Source organism: Lactuca saligna, chromosome 8 (assembly GCF_052625555.1).
Source record: "Lactuca saligna cultivar CGN05327 chromosome 8, ASM5262555v1, whole genome shotgun sequence".
Lineage (NCBI taxonomy): Eukaryota > Viridiplantae > Streptophyta > Magnoliopsida > Asterales > Asteraceae > Lactuca > Lactuca saligna.
In genome coordinates this window covers 3,983,730-4,007,624 of record NC_136424.1, presented here as the reverse complement: position 1 = coordinate 4,007,624, position 23,895 = coordinate 3,983,730, and the positions used below count along the sequence as shown (strand labels likewise).

Below are 23,895 nucleotides of genomic sequence, written 5' to 3'. Positions count from 1 at the left end.
TAAGAGCTACGATTGCTAGTTGAGATTTTGGAGTCACACTTGAAATAAAAGTTATTAGACTTATCCAAGTGGGAGACTATTGGATTAGGTGTCTAAGCCCATAACTATAATTGGTATGTACTTGACCCTAGAGTAGCATGGTCCATTTGGGTTGCATATCATCAGGACAATTTGTTAGGATGGACTTTTGAGAAGAGGTTATCTATGATTTATTAATATATTATAAGTTTTCATGTATTAATATGAAATCATATGGTTTAATTAGTATTGATCACGAATTAGTTTGGAATTAATTTAGTGATCAAAAGAGACTAATTAAATCTATGGGGACTAATTATGGTAATTAGTGAAACATATGCATTGGGCGATTGATCCATGTTAGACTAAGAGTTGGGCCACATGAAACATGGATCATAAACCCATGGGTATGGGTTAGGGTTAACCCATGACCTTTGGAATCCCAATATAAATATGTTACTCCATAGCCAAAATCACAACGTATGTATTCTTGGAGATTATGGATGATTTTGGTGGCTAGGACTCTCTCTCAAAATGTCATCCTTTGTCCATGGTGTGTTTGGATTCCATTTGAGGCATTCATACTATTGATGCTAAGTTTTTAAAGGCCAAATACTACAAGTTCTAAAAGCTACACAAAGAGGTAAACTCCTAACTAGTATTTTATGTTGTTTATATCATTTGTATGCTAGTTGTAGGCTTAAATCTTTGGAAACAATAATTAGCAAATAATTGCACCAAATCATTGATGATTCAGCAATAATTAGCAAATAGGTGAGATCTATTAGGTTAATGGCGTGATCTATCACATAGTAGTCTTTAATGAACTCAATATATGACTCGGGAAGTGGCTGAAAAACCCACTCAATAGCCAACTTCCTTGGGAAAATGACACCCAACATTCCCAGCCTATCAATGTGTGCCTTCATCTCTAATACATGTGCACACACTGGCCTTCCATCTTTGTGTTTGCTATCCAATAGGACTGGAGTGATCCTGAACTTTTCAAGTCTTCAAGCTTGTGGGTCAGGGAGAATAATTGGAGGAGGTGGAGGAAGAGAAGTATGATTTCCATGATCCAATCACGGGACATCATCTTCATTAGGAAATCTTGTTCCAAGAGATTTGGGAAGATCATAGTTTTCTGATCTATACATCTACAATGGGAGAAATTTCAAGTTAGTTGATTTAAGTCCTTAATATAACACCCAATATGAAAAATTAAGGCCAGGCCCCAACATAATATTTTATAACTTAGAAGAGCGATGGCATAATCCAAGCTATGAAATATTTGAATGTAGGTAAATAATGATTTACCAATTTCCACCACGAAAAACGAAAAAGAATTTTAGGTCTTAAGTGAATTGAAACTCCAAGATCCTTTGAGATTCACTGAACTTTTCAATGGAATGTTTAGATCTCGATTGTGCCCTCTCATGTTTGTGACTGGGATGCCGAGGATCACAAACAAGGTGTGAATAACCATGCAAATTAACTTGGTACCCTTAATTTTTATCACCTAATCGATGTGTCGGTTAACCACATGTGCTCCACCAATCTATGATAAACATCAAGTTACCCTTTGCCACTCTTACTAGTCAATGTTAGTGTGTCGATTAACCACACACGCTCCACCAACGACTTAGTAAGGTACAAAGAGTAATTTCATGGGTTAGCACCAAATTCACATTTTCCTAAAGTAACTAAGATTGGGTATTTATAAGTGTTGAGTTACTTTATATTTATCATTATATTTTTAATGAAGGGAGAATCACAATCCTATCCTACCCGTTCGGCTAACGACCCTCCTCCAGTCAAAATAGTGGTGGTGAGAGTGGACACCCATTAAACTGCCATTTTATAGGCAGTAAACGTATACCCCCCCCCTTATAGACCGGCTTTGTGAATGAAGCCTACTAACGATAAGATTGACTTTTACTCTTATACATATATATAAATATTAAACCTATAAATTACTATAAGGGTTGAACTTTAAACTATTTAAAATTCTAGGGTTTAGAACTAAAGTATTCAAAAGTGTAACTTTACAAATTCCAAAACTTAAGGGCAAGTTTTGAACAATTCAAAAAACTTTTGGAATCTATAACATATGATTTTAATATGGATTTTAATGGCAGGACTCTTGAAAATCCATAACTTGAGTACAAGTTATGGACGTCATAAAACAATTTATGGGAAAAACTCTTCAAAACCATAACTCGTGACTTTTTAAAGACTCATTAAAAAGAAAAACTTTTGGTTTTCCATAACTTGAGGACAAGTTATGGAATCCATTAAAGGCCATTAATATCATCTAATAAACAAACAAACAAACATGTCAAGAAAAACTATGATCTATATTAAACTCATGTGAAGAAGACAATTTAAATCAAACAATCTTAATGTAATTAGCCTAACCATTAAACTAATACAAAACATGAAACTTTTGACAATTATCTTTTAAATTGGATTAGCATGATCATTACCACATCAAAAACATGTTTATAAGTTCAAAAACTGCTTAGGGTAATGATCCTAGTCCAATTCCGGCCAAAAACATCGAAATTTGCACCCAGGGGCTCCAACTCATCGAGTGCAGGAACAAACTCGGTGAGTCAGACAAATTTTAGCTTGGACTCGGGGAGTCCACCAGTAGACTCAGTGATTCCACTATTCAGAAAGCCATATTTTCGATTTTTCTAGCAATTGCATCAAGTATAATTGAAAACCAAGCCTTTCTCTGATACCACTGATGGGTTTTGAGCATTCTAACACTCCTATGGTGTCCATTGATATTGCCATATTTATACCTATTTTTAGGCAATATATAAATAAATTTTTATTAATAAGTTGGTAATTTGTCTAGAATAATGGTACTTATGAGCTTAAATGTTATTTACAGCAAAAAAGAAAACATTTTGAAGAAAATGGACTAAAAGTGTTAAAGAAAGAAACTTTGGGAATTAAAAGATTAAAAGAGAAGAAAATCTGGAAAAAACGTTCTCACGACGTGAGAATTAAAGGATTCACGACGTGAAGAGCTATTTCTAGAAGATATGTACGCGGGTGAAGGAATCCTTGAAGGGCACGGTTATCTACAACTCACGACGTGAATTTCTTATTATTCACGACGTGAATTTATGGATATCAGCAACTATATAAATCCTTGACCATTACGAATAGATGGACTTTTTTTGGCTGGAGAAAGGAGTTCCAGAAGGCGATTTGGAGCAGAAGAAAAGTTCTAGGAAGAGGCTTTCAACACCAAAAAGAGTAAAAGGTCCATATTTTAGTTAATTAAGAACATGTTTTGTATCACTTTGATTTGTGTTAGTTTGTTAGTTTCCATGATGAGCAACTGAATCTAGCTACTCTTGTTTAGCTAGATGAAGCTTCCAACTTATGAATAGCTTAATTTGTATGGATTTACTTACTCACCAAATCACACACAATGATATGTTTTATAACAACCAAGTTACTGCTTGCGTTTACATATGTCAATGTGCAACCAACTCACAACTACAACTCACACGTCTCCGTTTGAAGAATATAAGATATTATTGTCTCATGATCACTCGTGATAAAATCCATGAAGTGATTCAAATGAGTGTGGGTTGAATCCAATACTCGAATCTCATTCCAGTAGCACTCATGAATACTGCAGCCACTTTGTCCCAGACAAACTACAGACTCATTCATGGAAGTCTTGCCTCAATACCTACTTCCAAAGTATGATCGATTGTGGATGGTTTAAATAACTTAGTTATTCGGGAAATCAAAACATGCAAAGTGAAACACAAGAATAATCGAATCCAATATGGTCTCAGAACTTATGAACATAAATAAAACACCTATTATTTAATCACCATATTGATTACACATTATTCATTGCATAATGTTTCAAATAATCAACTTAATACTTGAATTGAAACAATAGTTGTCCCATGCTCCAAGCATGCACACTATGTTTTCTAAACAATAGTTATGCCATACTCCAAGTATGCACGCTATGTTTGTCTATGATCCTTACTTTGTGAAATAGATCAATTGAACATGACTCCAATGGTACTCATTTCACAATCCCAAATCCTTATCGTAAATGTAAGAATACCAAATTCTTGTCATTTACTGTAATCTGTTAGATTTTAAACTCATATGCATTGGTTCTCTTGTAATGACTATGCACAAAAGGCACAAAGACCTGGCAACAGACATTACAAAGTATTCCAATAGAGATCAATTCCATGGAAACAAAGTCTCACATTCAAAGTACATTCATTTGAACATCCTTCTTGCATTAAGTTTTTCTAATCTTACACATATTTGAAGGATAACGTCCTCCTATGGAACCATTTCCATATTCCCATTTTGAATATTATTTCTAAACAAGAGTTGCCTCTTTTCAGAATATGTCAATATGGTCCCTCTCCAAAATTGTACACCAAACTTTTAACTGTCCATGAGAAACCAATCTTAGGTAAACCTCGGATTGTCCCCAACAAATGCTTAATCATTTCACTCATATCCGATTCTCTTCCTTTTTCCATTTTAATGCCCTAGGAATTTTGGAAAATTTACAATGGATAAATATTATAACATATGTAATCGATCCTATATCCGAAGTATACGGGTCACGATTCATGATGTCTCACATAAAGACATGATACAGACCAGTCTTTTGCTATAATATTTTATAATTTTCCATGTTCTTATAATTCAAATTATGAAGAGGGATGTCGTAATCATAATCGAATTTTAGAACGCAAATAATGTAATCATGACTAAATTTGATTAAAATCTCACACTCTAAGCTTATAGATTTGAAATGAAGTGTGAATTTCTCTCCCTTAATTATAGCAAAACAACTTTTTCAACCCCTGCAACTTCACGAATTGAAACTTTTGTTTTCTATAATTTACATTGCCAACTTGCAATATTTACCATAATTAATTATGCACCCACTAGCATAATAATGATCATCTTACTAGCATAACACTTATGCTCCCACTAGCTATGACACGCACTCAGAAATTAGTTGGACTTATAGAAATCGATGCTTCATTGACTTTCATTACAAAAGTTCAGATTTCTGATATGGGATGCTTCGATAAAACTTTATCTAAGCTTCTCAAAATCATACATCTTTCCTTAGAAAGCTCACATGTGTGTCTCAATAATTATGAAGAGGGATGCCTTAATCATAATGTTTAGACCTTTTTCCATTCTTACAATTCAAACCATGAAAAGGGATGCCGTAATCATGATCGAATTTGAGAATGCAAACATCACAATTGCTATCTCCGTAAAATCTGCCTAGTGAAAGCGTTTCCTCACAATCATTTTCATGAAGCAGAGAGAAACCTTATGACACTTAGATTTTATGGTGTATGTGTTCCTATCCATGTGAATTTGTCAAAACCATAATCACAAGATAAGGTTAGTGCCAAATTCAAACTCATATGGACTGAACTTATTCAATCTTAATTCCTTGCCACCTGGCAGCACAAGGGCCTATCATTGCTTCCAAGTTGTTATGCACGCAATTGAGAACTCATAGAACTCACATACATAGTCAATTTTACCGGAATAGTCTAAAACACCAAAACCAAGCTAAAATGAAGTCCTAAAGCATGGAATGAGGTCATGGTTGAATAAAGGTGGGAAGTTTAAGCTTCTAGAGCTCAAGAATGCCCAAATCTGAAGTCCTTACGTCCCCAAAGGCTCACAACTCGTAAATGGCCTTGGAAATGACCCAAAAATGACAACATACAACCCTAGAAGAAGATCTAAGTGAAAATAAGCCAAGGTATAAGCTTTATACCTCCAAAGGGTCTGAAATGCAACACAAGCTCTGGATCTACTGCTTCTTCTTGAATCATCAAGGGTCTCCTTCCTTCTCCTAGTTTCAAATCACACAAAATGGAGAGAAACTAGCTCAATAACACACAAGGTTGATTAGGGTTTCGAAAGTGGGTTGTGGAGGTGATGGAGGCTGAGGTGGAGGCCTGATATGATGCTCAAATAAGGAGCAAACCCTGGAGATTAGGCTTTCCTTTTGACGTACCTACTCGTCGAGTAGACCACTTAAATCCCGGGTCCAAACTGGCATCTACTCGACGAGTTAGGGCTACCAAGTCGTCGAGTAGCTCTTACAAAATACATACTTAAATAAATTAGATGTGTACAAAGAACAGGATGTTACACATAATCCATTGTGATGGAAGTAGGCCTGTCAAATCGGGCCGTCGTGTCGTGTTTTTGTCTGACACGACACGACACGACAATTTTTTTTGTAACACGAACACGACACGACACGATGTCGTGTTTTTTCTCACTAACACGAAAACGAACCAATTAAAAAAACGACAACACGACACGACACGACAAAGATAATATTACATAACTATTATTTTATTTAATTCATATTTAATCATATATAACACGATAAAAACGACAAACACGAAAACACGACAAATACATGCTCAATCGTGTCAATTTCGTGTGGATTTGTAAACACGAACACGACACGACACGACACCGTGTTTTTTAAACTTGACACGAACACGACACGAAAACGAATTCGAATTTTGATTTCGTCCCGATTTCGTTTCGTGTCGTGTATTTTTGTCGTGTCGTGTCATAAATTGACACCCCTAGATGGAAGTTACACTTGTTGCATTTAGGCAGGTTCCCATCATATGGTTTCTTCAACACTGAGGCGGTAGGGATAGTGCTGGTATGGACTGCCACTGTTTGTTGTCTTTTGGTAGGCTCTTGAGTCAATCAGTCCCTTTTCTTGTTCTAATACTTTCGTTTATTGGGCAGTACTCCTCCATTGTCGTAAGAGTTCTTAGGTTTGAAAATTAGGGAGTATTTGCAGGAGCATACTCGTTGGTGTCCATGGTTGTCACCATGATTAGAACTGTTGGTACAGCTCCTGTTTCTTTTTGTGTTGTTAGCGCTTGATGTCTTTGTGATTTATGCATGTTATGTGTTATGTGTTCTGGGGCAAGCCTGATGCATGTTAGTTAGATGTTATATGCTATGTTATGTGTTATGTGTTCTGGGGCAAGACCAATGTCGAGGTAAACCCGATGCATGTTAGTTATATGTTATATGTTATGTTATGTGTATATGATATATGATATGTTGTGTATGTGTTGAGGTAAGCCCGATGTCAGACGTAGTCTGATGCCGGGGTGAGCCCGATGTTGGGCAGGAGTCTGATGTCGAGTAAGCCGATGTTGGGTTCGTCCCGATGCAGCTGGGCGGTGTCCCATCGTTGTATTATTTGTTATTTGATATATGTGTAAGGTATGTGGTAGTTTCGGGAAGCTCACTAAGCTTCGTGCTTAGAGTTTTCAGTTTGGTTTCAGGTACTTCAGCTAGCAAATGGAAGGGATCGGGATGATCACATAGCACACACCACAGTTTCCAACCTGGGATATTTACTCTGATATTTGATACATGTTTTGATACATTGACAGATTTTTATGATGTTTCGAGTTACATGACTTATGTTTTGATGTGAAGTTGATATTCATGGTTTTCGGTAATGATTTAAAACAAAATTTTTGGGTTGTATTTTTGGGATGTTTCATTATGCCAAGAGATGCACTGCAATAATTGCAACATGAAGGGGCATACCGCCCGTTTCTGTAAGGCGTCGGCACAACAAACCACCCAAGCCGCTAATGTTAGGGTGAGTCAGGCATGCTACAGATGTGGTGATATGGGGCATTTCAAAACGGAGTGCCCAAATACTAGAAACAAAAATGTCAGAGTCGTAGGTAGAGTTTCAACAACAGCACATGAGAAAGCGACGAGGGACCCCGTTGTGATTAACGGTACTTTCCCCTCAAATAAATCATATGCATGCATACTTTACGATAGGGGTGCGAAGAGGAGGTTCGTGAGTCACGTAGTATAAATACATACTCAAACAAAAACCTCAAACATTCACTAAAGTATTCCTGGTAGCGATGGCTAGGGGAAGAACTATAACCACCAACGACACATACCTAGGATGCACCCTAAATCTAGAAAATCATTCCTTCCAAATCGACCTAATACCAGTGACAATAGGAAACTTCGACGTGGTCATTTGTATGCTTTGGTTAAGTCATCACCATACCAATATCACGTGTTACGAAAAGGCCGTCCAACTTAACTTATCAAATAGCAAAACCCTTGTCATTTATGATGAAAAACCCGACACAAACATCTGAATCGTCTCTCGCATCAGGGCTCATAAGTACCTACACAAGAGGTACCACACTTTCCTAGCCCATGTTGTGGACGAGAAACAGGAAGTGATAGACAACAAGGATATTCCAGAAGTCTGTAACTTTCTCGATGTATTTCCAGAATACCTTCCGGGAATACCACCCGTACGCCAAGTTGAGTTCATAATTGGCTTGATTCCTGGAGTCACTCCCATAGAAAAATTCCCATGTAGATTAACGCCAGTGGAAATACAGGAATTGTGCAGTCAACTGAACAAACTAATGAGTAAAGGATTTATCAAACCGAGCTTCTTACCTTGGGGACCTATCCTAAGGATCATCATCGGGAATTCAATACTGCTTGAGGGGTTCATCGACAATATATGTCGGTAAGGCAACCATGAGGGGGATGGAGTACACTGGTGAACACATCGTTCACAAACACCTACAAGTTGCGAGCTTGTCAACATTCCACTAGACTGTCTAGAATAGTTCGTGTTCTTCATCTATACTTCGCTAGATGACTAAATCGACTTAAACATTGAGGCCTCTAATCATTTATTTCATCATCCATGTCATCTACCCATCTTTACCCTTCATAATTATAGGTATAAAATACATATACAGTTTAAATCAAATAAAACATGTATATTTTGTTCATCCAACATAAATATCAAGAACACAGATAATATGCACACATAGCACGTAATTTATATTAAATACTTCATATATATATATATATATATATGTGTGTGTGTGTGTGTGTATGTGTGTGTGTAAGATGAAAGTAACTATGTACTCACTTGTTAAAGTGATGACTCCAAACTCGGGCAGTGCTTCGCTTCTAACAATTTTATTTTCCTTAGATGAAACCTAGTATCATTATCACTAGATCTTAGTCTAATATTTATTGCGACTAATTTTTAGCTCAATGTCTAAGAGCTATATTGTTTTATAAGTGTTAAACAATACTTTTCAACTACTATGTACAGACAAGGGCCAGACATGAAACACTGGAGGATAGGACCATTTTGGCATTTAAGATGTTCTAAAATCCAACAACCCTATGCGGCCCTTCAAACCAGATTCCTTGTACCACGAATAGTTAAAAGTTATTATAATAACACTTTGTATTATTTATAATATTTAGCACATCTATTGTTTATAGGTTCATAATAAAGATAATGAACTTAAATATAAACTATACTTAAAGTAGGGTAAGCATAACTCACTTACAAGGGGTTTAGCTAGGAGCCGAGCTCCATGGGGGCAGAACTTCTGAGCAGAAAACTCTTCTTCTCAGAGCCTTCTGGCGCTGCGGAATGCACCTCTAGCACTTGGGGAGTACTAGGGAAGGGGAGGGATTAAAAGAAGTAATTGAGAGAGAAAGAATGAGAGAGGTGTGAATAAAATGGAAGAACTTCGCACCTATTTATAGGTTGGACCCTTCAGACTACGTTGGGCATAGCCTCGGAGTACGCTGCGCATACTCGGTATGTTGCACGTACTCGGTATGTTGCGCGTACGAGGCCTTACGATGCGCGTACGAGGGCCAGGTGTCAGACTCCGAAGCCAAGTCGTGGGAGAAAGGGAAGGTCAGGATTCGGCCACATGTCACCCTCGCATCCTCTCATAATTTGTTTAACTTCTAAATTCCGTAACTTTCGCATACGGGCTCCATTTTTTACGTTCTTTATATCCACACATAGGCAGTGACATGATCTAAAACTTTAATTTAGACTCCGTCGGCTAATTTGAATTCATTTCTTAAAGTTATATTTTAACAGGCTTAAACATATAAAGTCCGTTAAAAATTCATAACTTTGTCATATGATGTCCGTTTTCGTCTGTCTTTATATCGTTGAGTTTCTATTAATGAGATCTTCTGTTATCATTTAGGTTGTGTCGGCTAGAAATCGATTAATCTAAAATTTGATTTTCGGGTTGTGCACTGCTATGCTAAATCTTAGAAAAATCGTAATTTCTTCATACGAAGTCAGATTTGGACGCTCTTTTTATTCACACTCTCGGTTTAACGTATAGTACGACTTTCATTTAGGTCGCTAAGGCTAAAAAGTAATTTGTAAAAAATTCACTTTTTACGTTACGCAGCGCTGTGCCGGTTTAGTCGTAAAACTTCAACGGGTCATAACTTATTTGTTATGAGTCGGATTTCAACGTTCATTATATCTCCAAAATCCTTGTTATGACTACTTCAACTTTCTTCATAGATATTAGGTTTATCTATTATTTTATTTTTGACGCACATTTTGTCATTATTTTGTTATATCGTTATAAGCACGTATATTGCACATAAATCACATAATACTTAATAATTTTTCTTCATTAGTTCAAAATAGGTTACAATTGTTGATCCTAACTATTACATCATTATAATAATGCTTAGCCTAGAAACACATGTGTTGCAGTCATATTTGAACTGCCATAACCATTTCGTTAGCAAAGCTATGTTCAACAATCTCACAGAGCCGACTCCAAGCCCCCCATTTTGCTTAGAAGCGAGAACCAAATTCTACACGACGCAGTTAATTTTGTTTTTTCGTTCATTACCACCCCACAAGAAAACGTCTCTGAAGCTTGTCAATATGATCAAGGACCGACGATGGGGCTTTGAACATCGAGAAATAAAAAAAGGGAGGCTTCTAAGGACTAACTTGATCAACGTCAAACGACCTCCAAAAGACAATGTATTGAGCTTCCAGGAGGAAAGCTTACTTCAGAATCTATCAATGATGGACTTCCAATTCTGCATGAGGGACATATTTGGAGATTTCTCTGATAGGACCCCCAGGTACTTAATGGGAAAGGATGCAACTTCACACCCCATAATATACACATAATTGGAGATTTCGTTATCTGATACTCCAACATCATAGAATTTAGACTTGTGAAAGTTCATCTTAAGCCATGAGGAAGCATTAAAACACTTAAGAATATGTGCCAAGTTTGCAAAGTTATCACTCAATTATTTCCCCACAAAGAGGGCATCATCCGCATGAAATAAGTGAGAAACAACATGCCCATTATTTGGAGTGCTAACACCGTGAAAGAGCGATTTTTGATGAGCGGAGGTCATGACCACGTTAAGACCCCCCATAACAATGATGAACAAGAAGGGAGATAGCGGGTCACCTTGTCTGATGCCTTTGGTAATCGGGAATTATTTTTTCGCCAACCCATTGATAAGAACCGAGGCTCTAGAGGTGAGGTAGCACCTAATCCAAAATATTCATTTCTCCTCAAAATCAATTTGAGACATAATCGAAAACAAGTTGTAACGCCCCAAAATTACCGGTTAAAAAATTTTCATTTTTAATTTAGGTTAAAACGTAAAACATCATTACAAAACATTCATGATAATAATCCATGTCAGAAAACCGGTGACATCATAATAAGAATTCAGAGTACATCCCAGAAAATCTATAGTGCGGAAAAACAAAAGCATATGTGTGATATGTTGCTAACGCGCCGACTCTTTTCCCTTAGCTGAAGAGGTACATGAAACCAAAACTGTAAACTGTAAGCACAAAGCTTAGTGAGTTCCCCCATAATACCTCATACCATGCAAGCATATAACAAACAACATTCAACTAGGAGTTACGGGCCTCGCCCACACTCGGGAAGATACGGGCCCTGCCCACACTTCGCTAGCCGGGAGATACGGGCCTCGCCCACACTTATGAAGATACGGGCCCTGCCCACACTTTGCTATCTGGGAGATACGAACCTCGCCCACACTTATGAAGATACGGGCCCTGCCGACACTTCGCTATCTGGGAGATACGGACCTAGCCTACACTCCACTCTCGGAGAGATACGGGCCTTGCCCACACTCAACCGCCAACTCATATTATACAAGTATCACACAGACAACAAGTACAGACAACTCTATCATACCGTCACATATATCATACTCGACTAAACCTAGAGATACGGGCTCGGCCCACACTCTAGTACTAACATCTCGTCTACATGGGTCAGCCTTGGTGCCTTAGACCCGTTCCTACTGGAAAGGAAACTCACCTCGAAATAGCTGCTGGTTTGTGTGGGAATCGACTGTCTGTTGCTATTGCTGCTCCGGAAATCCTCCGGCTGTAATTCCCACAACATACTCAATCAATCACTACTAACTGTCCTTTGGGTAAAATGACCATTTTACCCCTGATCACGTCATAAGACAAGGTCAGAGTCAACTTTCAGTTGACCCGACTCGCCGAGTTGGCTCGCCAACTCGTCGAGTCCCTATTCAATCGACTGCCCTGGATCCCGTCCCTACTCGTCGAGTTAGACGTTGACTTGACGAGTTCTCCTTCTAAACTGAGGTTCAAGTCCTTCATCCTACTCGCCGAGTTGTATGAACAACTCGGCGAGTTCATCTTCATCCGATGAACACTTATGCTAAGACTCGCCGAGTTGTATGAACAACTCGTCGAGTCTGATCTTGATCTAAGGAGATTGCCTTGAACTCGCTGAGTTAGGGCAATGACTCGCTGAGTCCCTTTATGGATGAGTTCGACTTCCAACTCACTGAGTCACACCCCGTGACCCGCTACTCTACTCGACACAATGAAAAGGGGACAAACTCGGAGACTCGCGAGCAGACTCGCCGAGTCGTTACCATGCACTCACTACATACGCGATGCTGCTCGATTCCAGTCCTTGCCATTCACAGATCTGGGTTCCTAGAGCATGAATAACACGTAAAGTTTCCAACTTTACGTGTAAATATTCCTCAATGAGAGTTTTAGGGTTCAAAATGCACCAAAAGAGTATATCTAGGGTGTACAAGCAACATGGGTCCATAAAGGCAATGGATCCAAGCTCCTGGAGCTCGATTCCACCTAGATCTAGAGGCTAATCAGCCTAAAACGAACCCTCCACATACACAAGTTTGGAAAATGGGTCAAGAAGGACTTTAATGGGGCCATAAGCATGAAAACATGGGGGAAAACGAGCCATACCTTAGTGAACACTCTGAGATAGCTCAAGGATGCTTGACCTCCTCTTCTTCTTCTTGATCTCCTTTCCTACTCACTCCAAACTTCAAGAGGACACACCAATGGCTTCAAATCCACAAAAACGAGGCTTAGAACGAGGTGTAGGGCTCTGAGGTTGAATGGGGTCTGGCTTGGGGCGGAAAGAGTGATTAAATAGGGTGCAAACCCCTAAAACTTAGGGTTTCATCCAACATCGGTGACTCGCCGAGTCCAGGATATGGACTCGCCGAGTCGCCAACTTATAACGTGTCCCGGGTCCCGTCTCTACTCGGCGAGCCGGACCTATGACTCGCCGAGTCCAAGGCTAAAAATGGAAAATACTCAAATAAGATTTACGTACCAGGAACCAGGTGCTACAAAAGTATTTTCAATTGATATAGTAAAAAGGTTTATAGTATGATATTATATTGTTGATTGTGTTCTTGTGCATGCTTTTTATATACTTAACAAACAAATATATTCTTTTTTTCACATTATTTACATATTATTATTTATAGTCTAACCAAATCTATTTTACAAGGCGTTGTTCTCTAATATATTATTTTAATATGTGTTTCATGTAACATAGCTTATGAACACTTAACACTTTAGGGACTTAACACAACGTTATTGATTTGGGGTTTTATTTAATATTCATGTGTGGCCTTGGATGCAGTTGTTTATGATTTTCTGATCCACTTACATAATTGAGTTGCGGTTTCTTGAAACATTTTTAGAACTTTTTTTTTTTTTTTTTTTAATTTTTCTTTGTTGTTTATTAAAAATCATTTATTTTATAAAGCATAATCTTGTTTTAAAACCGAATGTATTTTACTAAGGATGGTAATTTCGATCCAACCCAAAACCCTATATGAATTAAACGAGTTTGGGTTGAAATTTCTTACTCGTCAAACTATCTTTTCATGGGTCAGGTTCAGATTATGTGTTTGGGTCTACGGATCAACCCGCCAAATTTACAGGATTTTTAAAAAATATTTAATATTTATAAATTAATTGGTATTTGCTTGAAGCGTGTCATAGAAGGCTAGAATCGAGAATCCTGAATCACAAACACCCTTCGTAGTTTGCACTTCACCCTTTCTTCATCTCGTCCTCATCGACTCTCCCCTTCGTCCCGCCGGGTACTCTGTGCCGACGCCAGAAAACACGAGCTCCACCGTCACTATCTGACGTTTTAGTAATTTGCCACGTTGCCACCAACATTGTTCCGTATTTAGTGTATATGCTTAAATGCTATTTAGTAATTAATTTTAAATACATGTATAATCCATATAAATTTAATATGAAAAGTTAACCCAAAACTCAACCGCTGACCCTCTAACCTGAAACTGACCCACCGACCTGAAATTGATTTGTGAACCCGCAAACTTGTATAAATAAACGTATTATGTGGGTCGTGTTCGGATTGGTGTTTCCAACCCGCGAATCCATGACTCGTTAACTTGAATACATACATAGGCTAGGCTGGATCGATGTACCCTCACCCACCAACACCACCCAATTGTCACCCATACTGTTTACGGCTTTAGGGGATTGTTAAAAAACTTTTAAAAAATTATAATGACTTTAATAAAACTTGAAAATTACATAGTGACATTTAATCAATGTTTTAAAAACTGATTGAAGCGGTCGATCGAACCTGTTGGACCGGGAACCGAGAGAATGAGCGGTTTAACTATCACCGATTTTACATCGATTTCTGAACCGGATTGATCCGACCGATTTTTAGAAAAAACGGTTGAACAGATCAAAATAAACCGATTGAACCAGTTAAACCGAATAAAAACACGGAGAAAATAACCATTTGCATAATAAACTTTGATGATTTTTTTTTTCAAATCTATCTAGTTTTGTCTAAATAAAAACATATGGTAAATGTCATAAAGTTTTTTGATGTATTTTTATTCATCAAAAACTATATTTTGTTTTACTATTATAATTTATTTTCTTTTTGATATATATGAATTGATGCAAAACACTGAAATTTATTATTATGTGTTATTTTTAATGTATTTGAATTGATCTACAACATATTTTTATATGGATTTTTAATGTTTGAATTTGTAAACGTCAAATTCATGATTTATATATGTATGTATGAATAGAAAGATAGGAAAAAAAATTATAGAAACTGGTCGACCTGGCATTAGAACTGGTTAAACTGGTTACCATACCAGTTCAACTAAAAAACGATTTTTAAAACATTGCATTTACTAGATTTTTAATTTAGCCTCGACTTGTATTCTTTGGAGTTCGTTAACTTTTTGAAAAAATCTTGCATTTTTTAGCAACTAACAATAACTCCAACCATTCTCGATTTATTACCATTTTTGTGTTTTGGAGACCAAATATCCTCTAACCAACCTTTAAATTTAATATCATTATATATATATATATATATATATATATATATATGTATGTATGTATGTATGTATGTATGTATGTATGTATGTATGTATGAATAAGAAAATAGAAAAAAAAATGAAAATTATAGAAACCGGTTGTTTTGACGGTCGGACCGGTTAAACTATTCACCATATTAATTCAACTAAATAATTGTTTTTTAAAACAGTGCATTTAATAGATTTTTAATTTAGCCTTGACTTGTATTCATTGGAGTTTGTTAACTTTTAGAAAAATTCTTGCATTTTTTTAGCAACTAACAATAACTCCAACCATTCTCTATCCATCACCATTTTTGAGTTTTGGAGGTTAAATATCCACCAACAACTTTTAAATTTAACATCATTTTTATGTTGGCTTCCTTTAAACACTAAATATAAAGATCAAATAGAAAGTCCTCTAAAAATACATCATTTTAAATGTTGGTTGGAGTTAAATCATAAAAAATAAAAAAAAAAAAAAAAAAAATACTATTTTTGTTAATTTTTTTTGTTATGTTATTGGAGAAAATCTAATAAGTGGACTAAAATTGCTAATGTTTTCTTTTATATAATTCTATTAACACAACCCTAAATTAGATTCAACTCTGTCACCGTCCGCTCGTCCGTTCATTTTCTGTGCTCGACCTCTTCTGCTCTCCGGCGCCTCACGGCCCTATGCTATTCTCCGGTGTCGCTCTACTGTTTTCTACTCCGCCTCCTCCATATACAACGCTAAATCGCCAAAATCGGCTGCTTCCTCCGTCAGGCGAGTTATTTTTATTTCTGTCACCATATATACGACCTACTCACTAAATACGCGAAGATAATCAGGCGGAAACAACTCAGCCACTTTTCGTTCTGTACCACCATTAACGAGGTATGTAAAAACACTTCTTGTTCTTGCTGGAAATTAGTTAATATTATATATGCATGCTACCTGTTTGATGAAAGTCCCCAATGAGGCAATGAACAGTTTTTTATTTATGGAGCTGTTTCTAGACGTGGTTTTGATATGGAAATTGAACTTGGGGTTTCATAACTCTAACTCAGGTAACAGCAGTAAGCATTTCGGATTTCATGAGTCACATCTCCAATCTCGAAGTCTCGAATTCATTGTCACGGTTGCTCACATCGTGGCTGTTTTACACTTGCATCGCACAACACGAAATCAATATCGAATTGCCACCAAATCTTTATGTACCTCAAGTCATCCTATTCTTGAATCCACCAGTCTTAAACACCGGTTCAAAAACTGGCAAGAAGAAAGAAAGTATACGCTAACAGCAAGCACTTTTGCACAAGCTATCGGCTTTTGGCCCAACAGAAGAGTCCAACTCTGGCTAGAAAAGATAGGTGCTGTCGAACCCTTCACAGGAAACCTCTCCACTTGTTGGAAAAACATCAAAGAAAAGGAAGCACTTGAAAGATACAAAAATATAACCGGGAATGCCAATTCCGTTTTCTTTCCTGATTTCCATGTTAGCCGGAATTTGAATTCCGATGGGGACCGGAATCGGAATTGGCTTGCAGCATCTCCTGATGGGGTAATCGACAAGATGGTTTATGGGTTGCCTTGCCGAGGGGTGTTAGAAATAAAATGCCCATTTTATAAGGGTAATATGAGAAAAGGTTTCCCATGGACACAAGTTCCATACAATTACATCCCACAAGCTCAAGGATTGATGGAGATTTTGGACCGTGATTGGATGGATTTTTATGTGTGGACTCCAAAAGGGAGTAGTTTAATTAGGATAGATAGAGATTTAGAATATTGGAATGTGTTACAGATGGCATTGTCGGATTTTTGGTGGGGTCATGTGGAGCCTGCTAGAGAGATTTATAGTAATTATGTTGTGAAAGATCCTTTGATTGAGTTGAAAGGCTTATGCCCAGAGCCTAAGCATGAGTTATATAGTTATATTGTCGAAGAAAGTAAACGTGTTGTTGGGAACTCTAGATTGTTGATGCGTGAAATTAATGGAATACGAATAGACTGATGCACTACTACTCAACATATACCATTTGTAGCAAGTTTTTTGAATAATTTATCCTTTTTTTTCTTATTAGTTATTATCAATTCCGAACATTTGGCCAAGCTGTCTAAAATTGTAATTTTCATTGATCTTATCCAGATTAAATTCTGTATAATCCATGCATGTAGGGTGGAAATATTAATCATGGAAAGCGAAATCACATGATCCATCAAATAACTAGTAGCAATTATTTAGCTGTGAAATTCGTGACAGCCTTATGGAGGAAAAACAAAAACAGAATCATATGTCCAGTTCATCTCCACATGTAACATGGTCGCCAGATTAGCTAGAAGCATTTTCATACATCATTTACCACATTCCATGTCATGTCTGTTCATTTTTCACTTTGCGAGTTTTTGTGTAGTTGTTACCATTTCTAGAAATCTGAAATAGTTTTAAGCACTGAATCAAGTAAATTAACGAATGATGAAAGTGATTTTTGGGAATTTGCAGTGTGTCATAACTTGGGAGTCTCATTGTCTTCTTCAATGTAATTTGTAGTCAAGTTTGAGAGCTTGCTGAAACTTTTTTAACAAATTAAACTTAATCAAGGACTGTAGTTTCAAGTTTTACAGTGTGAAAGGAATCAATCGTGTAATACAATGGATACGCAACTTTCATTCCATAAGACAGGAACAATATGAAAGATGCCACAAAACCTCGCATATCTTGATCCTTGAAGAACAACTAATGGGTTCTTTTAATAGAATGATAGAATGATACATGACATTAAAATGAATTGTTATCTACAGATACAACGAATGGTAAAACTAGCGAATACGTATGTAAAAAATCAGACCTCAACTTTCAACAAATGCAACCAGAAAAGCCGTAAAGAGAATTAAAAAAGAAAAAAACAATGTCGATCACCAGAACTTAGAGAAGGCCGAACAACACGAAGAATCCGAGTAAAATAAGCCAAACGATATGAACCAAGAGAAGCGCCTGACCTGACACCGGCCCACTGCCTTCATTTTCATAGTCACAAAAACCTAGCTTCGCCACCTGTACACCGGCACAAATTGCCTCGGGACATCCGCACCAGTACGTAACGTTATTGACGCCGCAAACCGGAGCGGGTCTAAAGCACTTGACAGGACATGATTCGGAGTTTACGGAACGAGGGCAGAGAGAGGTGGATCCGGTGTCATCTGACGGCAATAGGAGGAAATCCGATTTGGATTGGACACAGATAGGTGAGGCGGTTAAGGCAATTGCGGTGGCGATGATGATGAGGAGGATCGGCGATGATGATTTTATCGACATGGTGGCGATCGGCGTGCTTCCAACACAGAAGCTCGCCTCGCCTTCGTTAAGAATTGATAACAAATAGATTTAGAGGATATGGAAAGCTTAGAGGTAAAGAATTTTAGGGTTTGGGTGAGGAATTCGATTTGGGAGAAAAGGTGTAACCAAACTTCAGACTTGTTCAACGGATGTTAAAGTTGAACCCTTCGCCTATTCTTTTCTTCTCTTTTCCATTACCTTTTACTAAAAACTATTAAAAATAAAAAATAAACAATAAGCTTTTAGTCTTTTACGATAGGAAGGTTGTTCAACAATCTTTTCCAACTCGCATTAAAAAGGATAACCCAACTGGTTAACATATTGATGTTGGGTTACATATTGATGAAAGTCTGGGTCGTTAAAATTTCAATTTTGATATTATCATCTTACAATTTTAAAATTTTACATGTGAAAAATGATCTCGATCACACTCTGATTCTGATATCACCGCTTGTAAATCGAGTATCAAAAAATAGGCTATTTAACTTGAAATCGAACGTCATAACTTGCAATAAGTTTTTCAGAGCATCACCATTTTATCAATTCATTTCGAGTTAGACATATCACACCCATAATAATCGCTTTCTGATCTTTTATCTTACTTGCACATGATGAAAATGATCTTATACACAAGTGCTACAGGGTTGGTGGAAGTTTTATGGATGAGTTGTGTGGGGTCAGCCGGCTAGTCGAGGAATGTCTAGCCTTTCTCTAGGAAGTGAGAATAGGGTGTATGTGTATTCTAGTGTGTGTTGTTAGGGTTGATGTGATGATCTTCTGAGACAAATACGAGTAGTTGTGGAAGGTAGTATGGACTCGTACTACTGGAAGCACAAGACTCGTACGCGTAATAGGGAAGTCACAACCCCTTGGGTCTTGATGTGGATTGGTTCCTATGATGTGATATGTGTTTCATCTGATATCTCTCTGGTTTATTTTCAGTATGGTGTTCACGAGGGGATCCAGATCAAAAGCGAGTGATAGGCCATGGTTAACCAAGGATCAGGTCAAGGAGATGATTTGTGCTAAGGTTGTTTCTATTGTCTGGGGGCGGATACCAGAGTTGTTTACCACTATAATGGAGTTCTTTGATGACCGGTATGCTGCACTTTATGAGGCTGTTGTTGTTGCAGCCATTGCGGTTGTCGCTACTGTGGGGATTGGGGGGGGGGGGGGGGAGCCTTCCAGTACCGAGACTTCGACAATACGAAGCTCCCAGTGTTTGATGGAGTTTAGGATTCGATCGTTTCCATGAGGTGGCTGTCCGATGTGGAGGGATGTTTCTTTACGTGTTCCTGCCCAGCTGACTAGAACGTCAGGTGCGTTCTGAACCTTCTTCGATTTGGAACGGAGGATTAGTGGAAGTTGGTTACTGTTCATACACTCCAGAGTATAGTGCTATTGTATCTTGGGAACGATTCTATGAGATGTTCCATTCGAGATACGTCCATTTAGTAGAGAAAGAGAGAGAGAGACACAGAGAGAGAGAGAGAGAGAGATTAGCCTAGGAGTATCTGCACCTGAGGCAGGGGACAGAGTCGTTGGCTGAGATCACCAAGATGTTCCTTGAGAGAGTGTTGTTCCAACCTGAGTTTGTTACTTTTGAGCAAGCTCAGATGACCCGATACTTGAGCATGCTCAAGACAGATATCTGCCAGTTTGTGTCTATTTAGCGATATGGTTCACTCATCGAGTTATAGGAGGCCACGTGGTGGCGTGAGATTGAGATGGAGTTCCAGACGATGGATTTGAGGCATGCCCCTGTGCAGTTGCAGCCTGCGGCAAAGCGGTTCAAGGCCGCTAATGTGAGATATGGGATTCAGAGGGTTGCACATATGGCAAGTGTGGCAGGGTTCATGAGGGTCCTTGTCGATCTACTTTTGGATGCTATAAATGTGGCAAGGAGGGTCACTTTGCGAGGGATTGTCGCCATCCGGCCCCAATAACAAGCACCAGGATTTGATAGCATTGTGATCAGGTTGGCCATGTGAAGGTCAAATATCCATTGCTCGTCGCTAAGCCGGTACAGGCCCTGATGCCATCCACTTTGAGGATCATTGATGGGCGATAGGGGAGGGCGGAGCCCCCAAGGGCATGGGCCGTGCTTTTCAGCTTACTATCGAGGAGGCCAGGGTAGCGCTAAATATCGTGATTAATATGTTTCTATTTATTGTTCTGTCAATTATTGTATGGTATGCTTATGTTTGTGTTTCTAATATGTACATTCTTAGTGAACTTTTTGCCTGCTCTTGTGTTATTTGATTTGTACTTGATTTGATTTGTAGCATGGTCTTTTGGGTTTCCTTCACTCATGCAACTTGATAGGATGACTAGAGGAGAGAGAGAGAGAGAGAGAGAGAGTAAGATTTATTATATGAATAATAAATTGGTACTCAAAATGATTTTATTTATATATTATAAGATTGATATATTATTTGGAAATCCTATTATTAATTAGTGATTAGTCAAAAATTAATTTGATATAAATTTTGGGATTAAAGGAACTGATTAATAATCGAGAGGTTGTTTTGCAAATCATTGATAGTTGCAAAATTGGGCTGCTGGACTCCTTGGTATGGAGTGGACGAAATCCTATAGAAAGGCCCTATAGATTTCGTCCAAGGGCTTCTAAAAGGAGTGTCCATGGGCTGCTTGGTGCCTAAGTAAGGTATTAAGTTTCCACCTGAAAACCCTAGCAACCACAACTATTTAAAGACTCTCTTGGTTGGAGTTTTGGCTAATATGGTCTTTGGAAGAACCCTGTCTGATTTTCTTTAGTCCTCATAGAACCGATGCAGCTCAAGAGTCATAGTGGCCACCATAATGCATGATACTTTGGTAGCATCCTTGTACCTCCAGTGCCATTGAAGGGTGTGGGTTTCGCGTTCATAAAGTCTTTATAGGAACATTCATTCCAGTGTCCCTGGCTACTTTCCTGGTTTTGAGGCTGAGTTCCACCTCTTGGCCCGCCTGAATCACCGAGGTTCATTTGTGATATGGTAGCAGCCACAACAGCATTAACAGCTGCTTGAAACATGGCGGGATCAAATGGAAAGGGAGGTGGTGGAGGAGGAGGATTGTTGTTCTTTGAGCTGGGTCTTTTTCTTTGGAGGCATCTTGATCTATAATAGCCAGGAAAGAGAGGATCATAAGTCCTCTGAATTAAATCAAGAGATATGGAACAAGAGATATCTCATTATGACAGGTATAATGATCTACTAAGCGATAAAACAGGAAAGAGTTATCAAAGCAGATAAATTATCGCTAAGGAAGGAGTGAGTAGCACCACTCAGAATGAATTTCTACAACGTACTCGGCTCTGGCTAAAATACTCCCATAGTATTTTTATGTTTCGCTGTAACGATGATTCATTGTTTGGATATTAGGTAAGTTTTAGGCATGTTGCACACCATAGTCACTCCCAAGCACATGTTGGCCGTGTCTCGAATGAATATAGTTGATCAGGCTATATTGACCCTAAACACGACTACATAACTGCCCAGATTTAACCGCAGTACACAACACCCATTTACTTATGTTCTGTTCTACTTGTAGTTACGATTTCCGGCGGTTAGGTATACTTGTATACTTTTGAAAACTACTTATATTTTAAAGTATATTTTTAGTTCAGAGCACTTCGGCCCCTTAGTGTTTATAGTCTTATACCATGTAAGGTTTGGTATACTAGTTCACTATAAACAAGGGCTCTGATACCAATCTGTCACACCCCGAAACCTATGATGGAAACATTCCGGGGCGGATGACGTCGTGTAAAGTACCACAACCAATGTACATAGTAAGCATAGTAAACACATAACATTACATTACATAGAAGTATTTACATTTGTTTGAAAGTAAAGTAATACATGTTTATCTATACAATAGTTTGAAGAAAAGTAAAGACGTGACTTCTATACGCTCCGTCTTTTCCAAAAGATCGCGAGTACCTGTCTAATGTGGACCTGAGACTACAAGCAGTTTGAAAATCAGCATAAAGTTGATGAGTTCATAAGCGGTTTGTTTTCTAAAAATGAACAAGTTTCCTTTGGTTTCTGAAAAAATGCTTATCCAAGAAAATCTCATTTTTTCTTATATGTAAAGTTTGGTTATCCGTTTGTTATACGATTTGGTTATGTACAGTTCGTTATCCTAGAAAAAACCCTTATTTTCCTAAAAAGTTTGTAATCGGTTATCGGTTCTGAATGTAATGTATAAGTATCTACCATACTTAAAATGTTCGTGTGATGTTTCCTGAAAACCTGGTTATCCTTGAAATGTATGTTAGTTTTAACACGTATATAAAACTATTGTGTGAAAAGTAAACTAATTCATAAGGTTATTAGTTTACTAGATCCATTATTACTAACAAGTAAATCTTTGTTATCTAAATTGCGAGTTCCATAACCATACGATAGACTATATATGGCAATAAGTAGTCCAGTATCATTTTATGACTTTCATCACCCTTGAACCTTTTCGGTTCGACTGTAGCTAGCAGCCAGGTGCGGGGTTGTCAATCCCGTATAGATCTATACACTCAAGTCACGCTCTCCCTCCAAGAGATTCTGGTTACGGGGGCGGTCCTCCACTCGCGTATCTCTGTGGAGTGTTTCCAAGGACGTGTCTCCAATTATTAAGATTAACAAATTTACAAGTAATAATGCGGAAATTCCTGTTTGTGATTCTGGTTACAAAGGGGGTCCTCCACTCGCGTATCTCTGTGGAGTGTTACCGATGACGTGTTCTAATGTTCTAGGTTAATGATTTTATCATAAATGAAGTGGGAAATCATTGGTGAAATATACAACATAACACTGTATAATCAGGTTTGCAATTAGTTTGAAAACTAACTCTGTAAGTCAAACAGTTGGTTAAAACGGTTTCCAGTGTTAAAAGTATATAAAATATGAAACATTTTAAATGAAATAAT

General features: G+C 37.8%; 2 protein-coding genes across 2 annotated transcripts; one reads left to right on the top strand and one right to left on the bottom strand.

Annotated features, from left to right (window-relative positions):
- Positions 1 to 16,628: 16,628 nt before the first annotated feature.
- Positions 16,629 to 17,708, top strand: LOC145008745 (Restriction endonuclease, type II-like superfamily protein). The gene has a single exon (XM_078967357.1). The coding sequence runs from the start codon at positions 16,629 to 16,631 to the stop codon at positions 17,640 to 17,642; it is 1,014 nt and encodes a 337-aa protein (XP_078823483.1). The 3' UTR covers positions 17,643 to 17,708.
- An 846-nt stretch (positions 17,709 to 18,554) lies between these two features.
- LOC145008744 (uncharacterized) lies at positions 18,555 to 18,944 on the bottom strand. The gene has a single exon (XM_078967356.1). The coding sequence runs from the start codon at positions 18,942 to 18,944 to the stop codon at positions 18,555 to 18,557; it is 390 nt and encodes a 129-aa protein (XP_078823482.1).
- Positions 18,945 to 23,895: the final 4,951 nt, after the last annotated feature.

Excerpts from the sequence above, each read along its gene's own strand:
- LOC145008745 (XM_078967357.1), top strand. The coding sequence starts at position 16,629 with ATGGAGCTGTTTCTAGACGTGGTTTTGATATGGAAATTGAACTTGGGG.
- LOC145008744 (XM_078967356.1), bottom strand. The coding sequence starts at position 18,944 with ATGTCGATAAAATCATCATCGCCGATCCTCCTCATCATCATCGCCACC.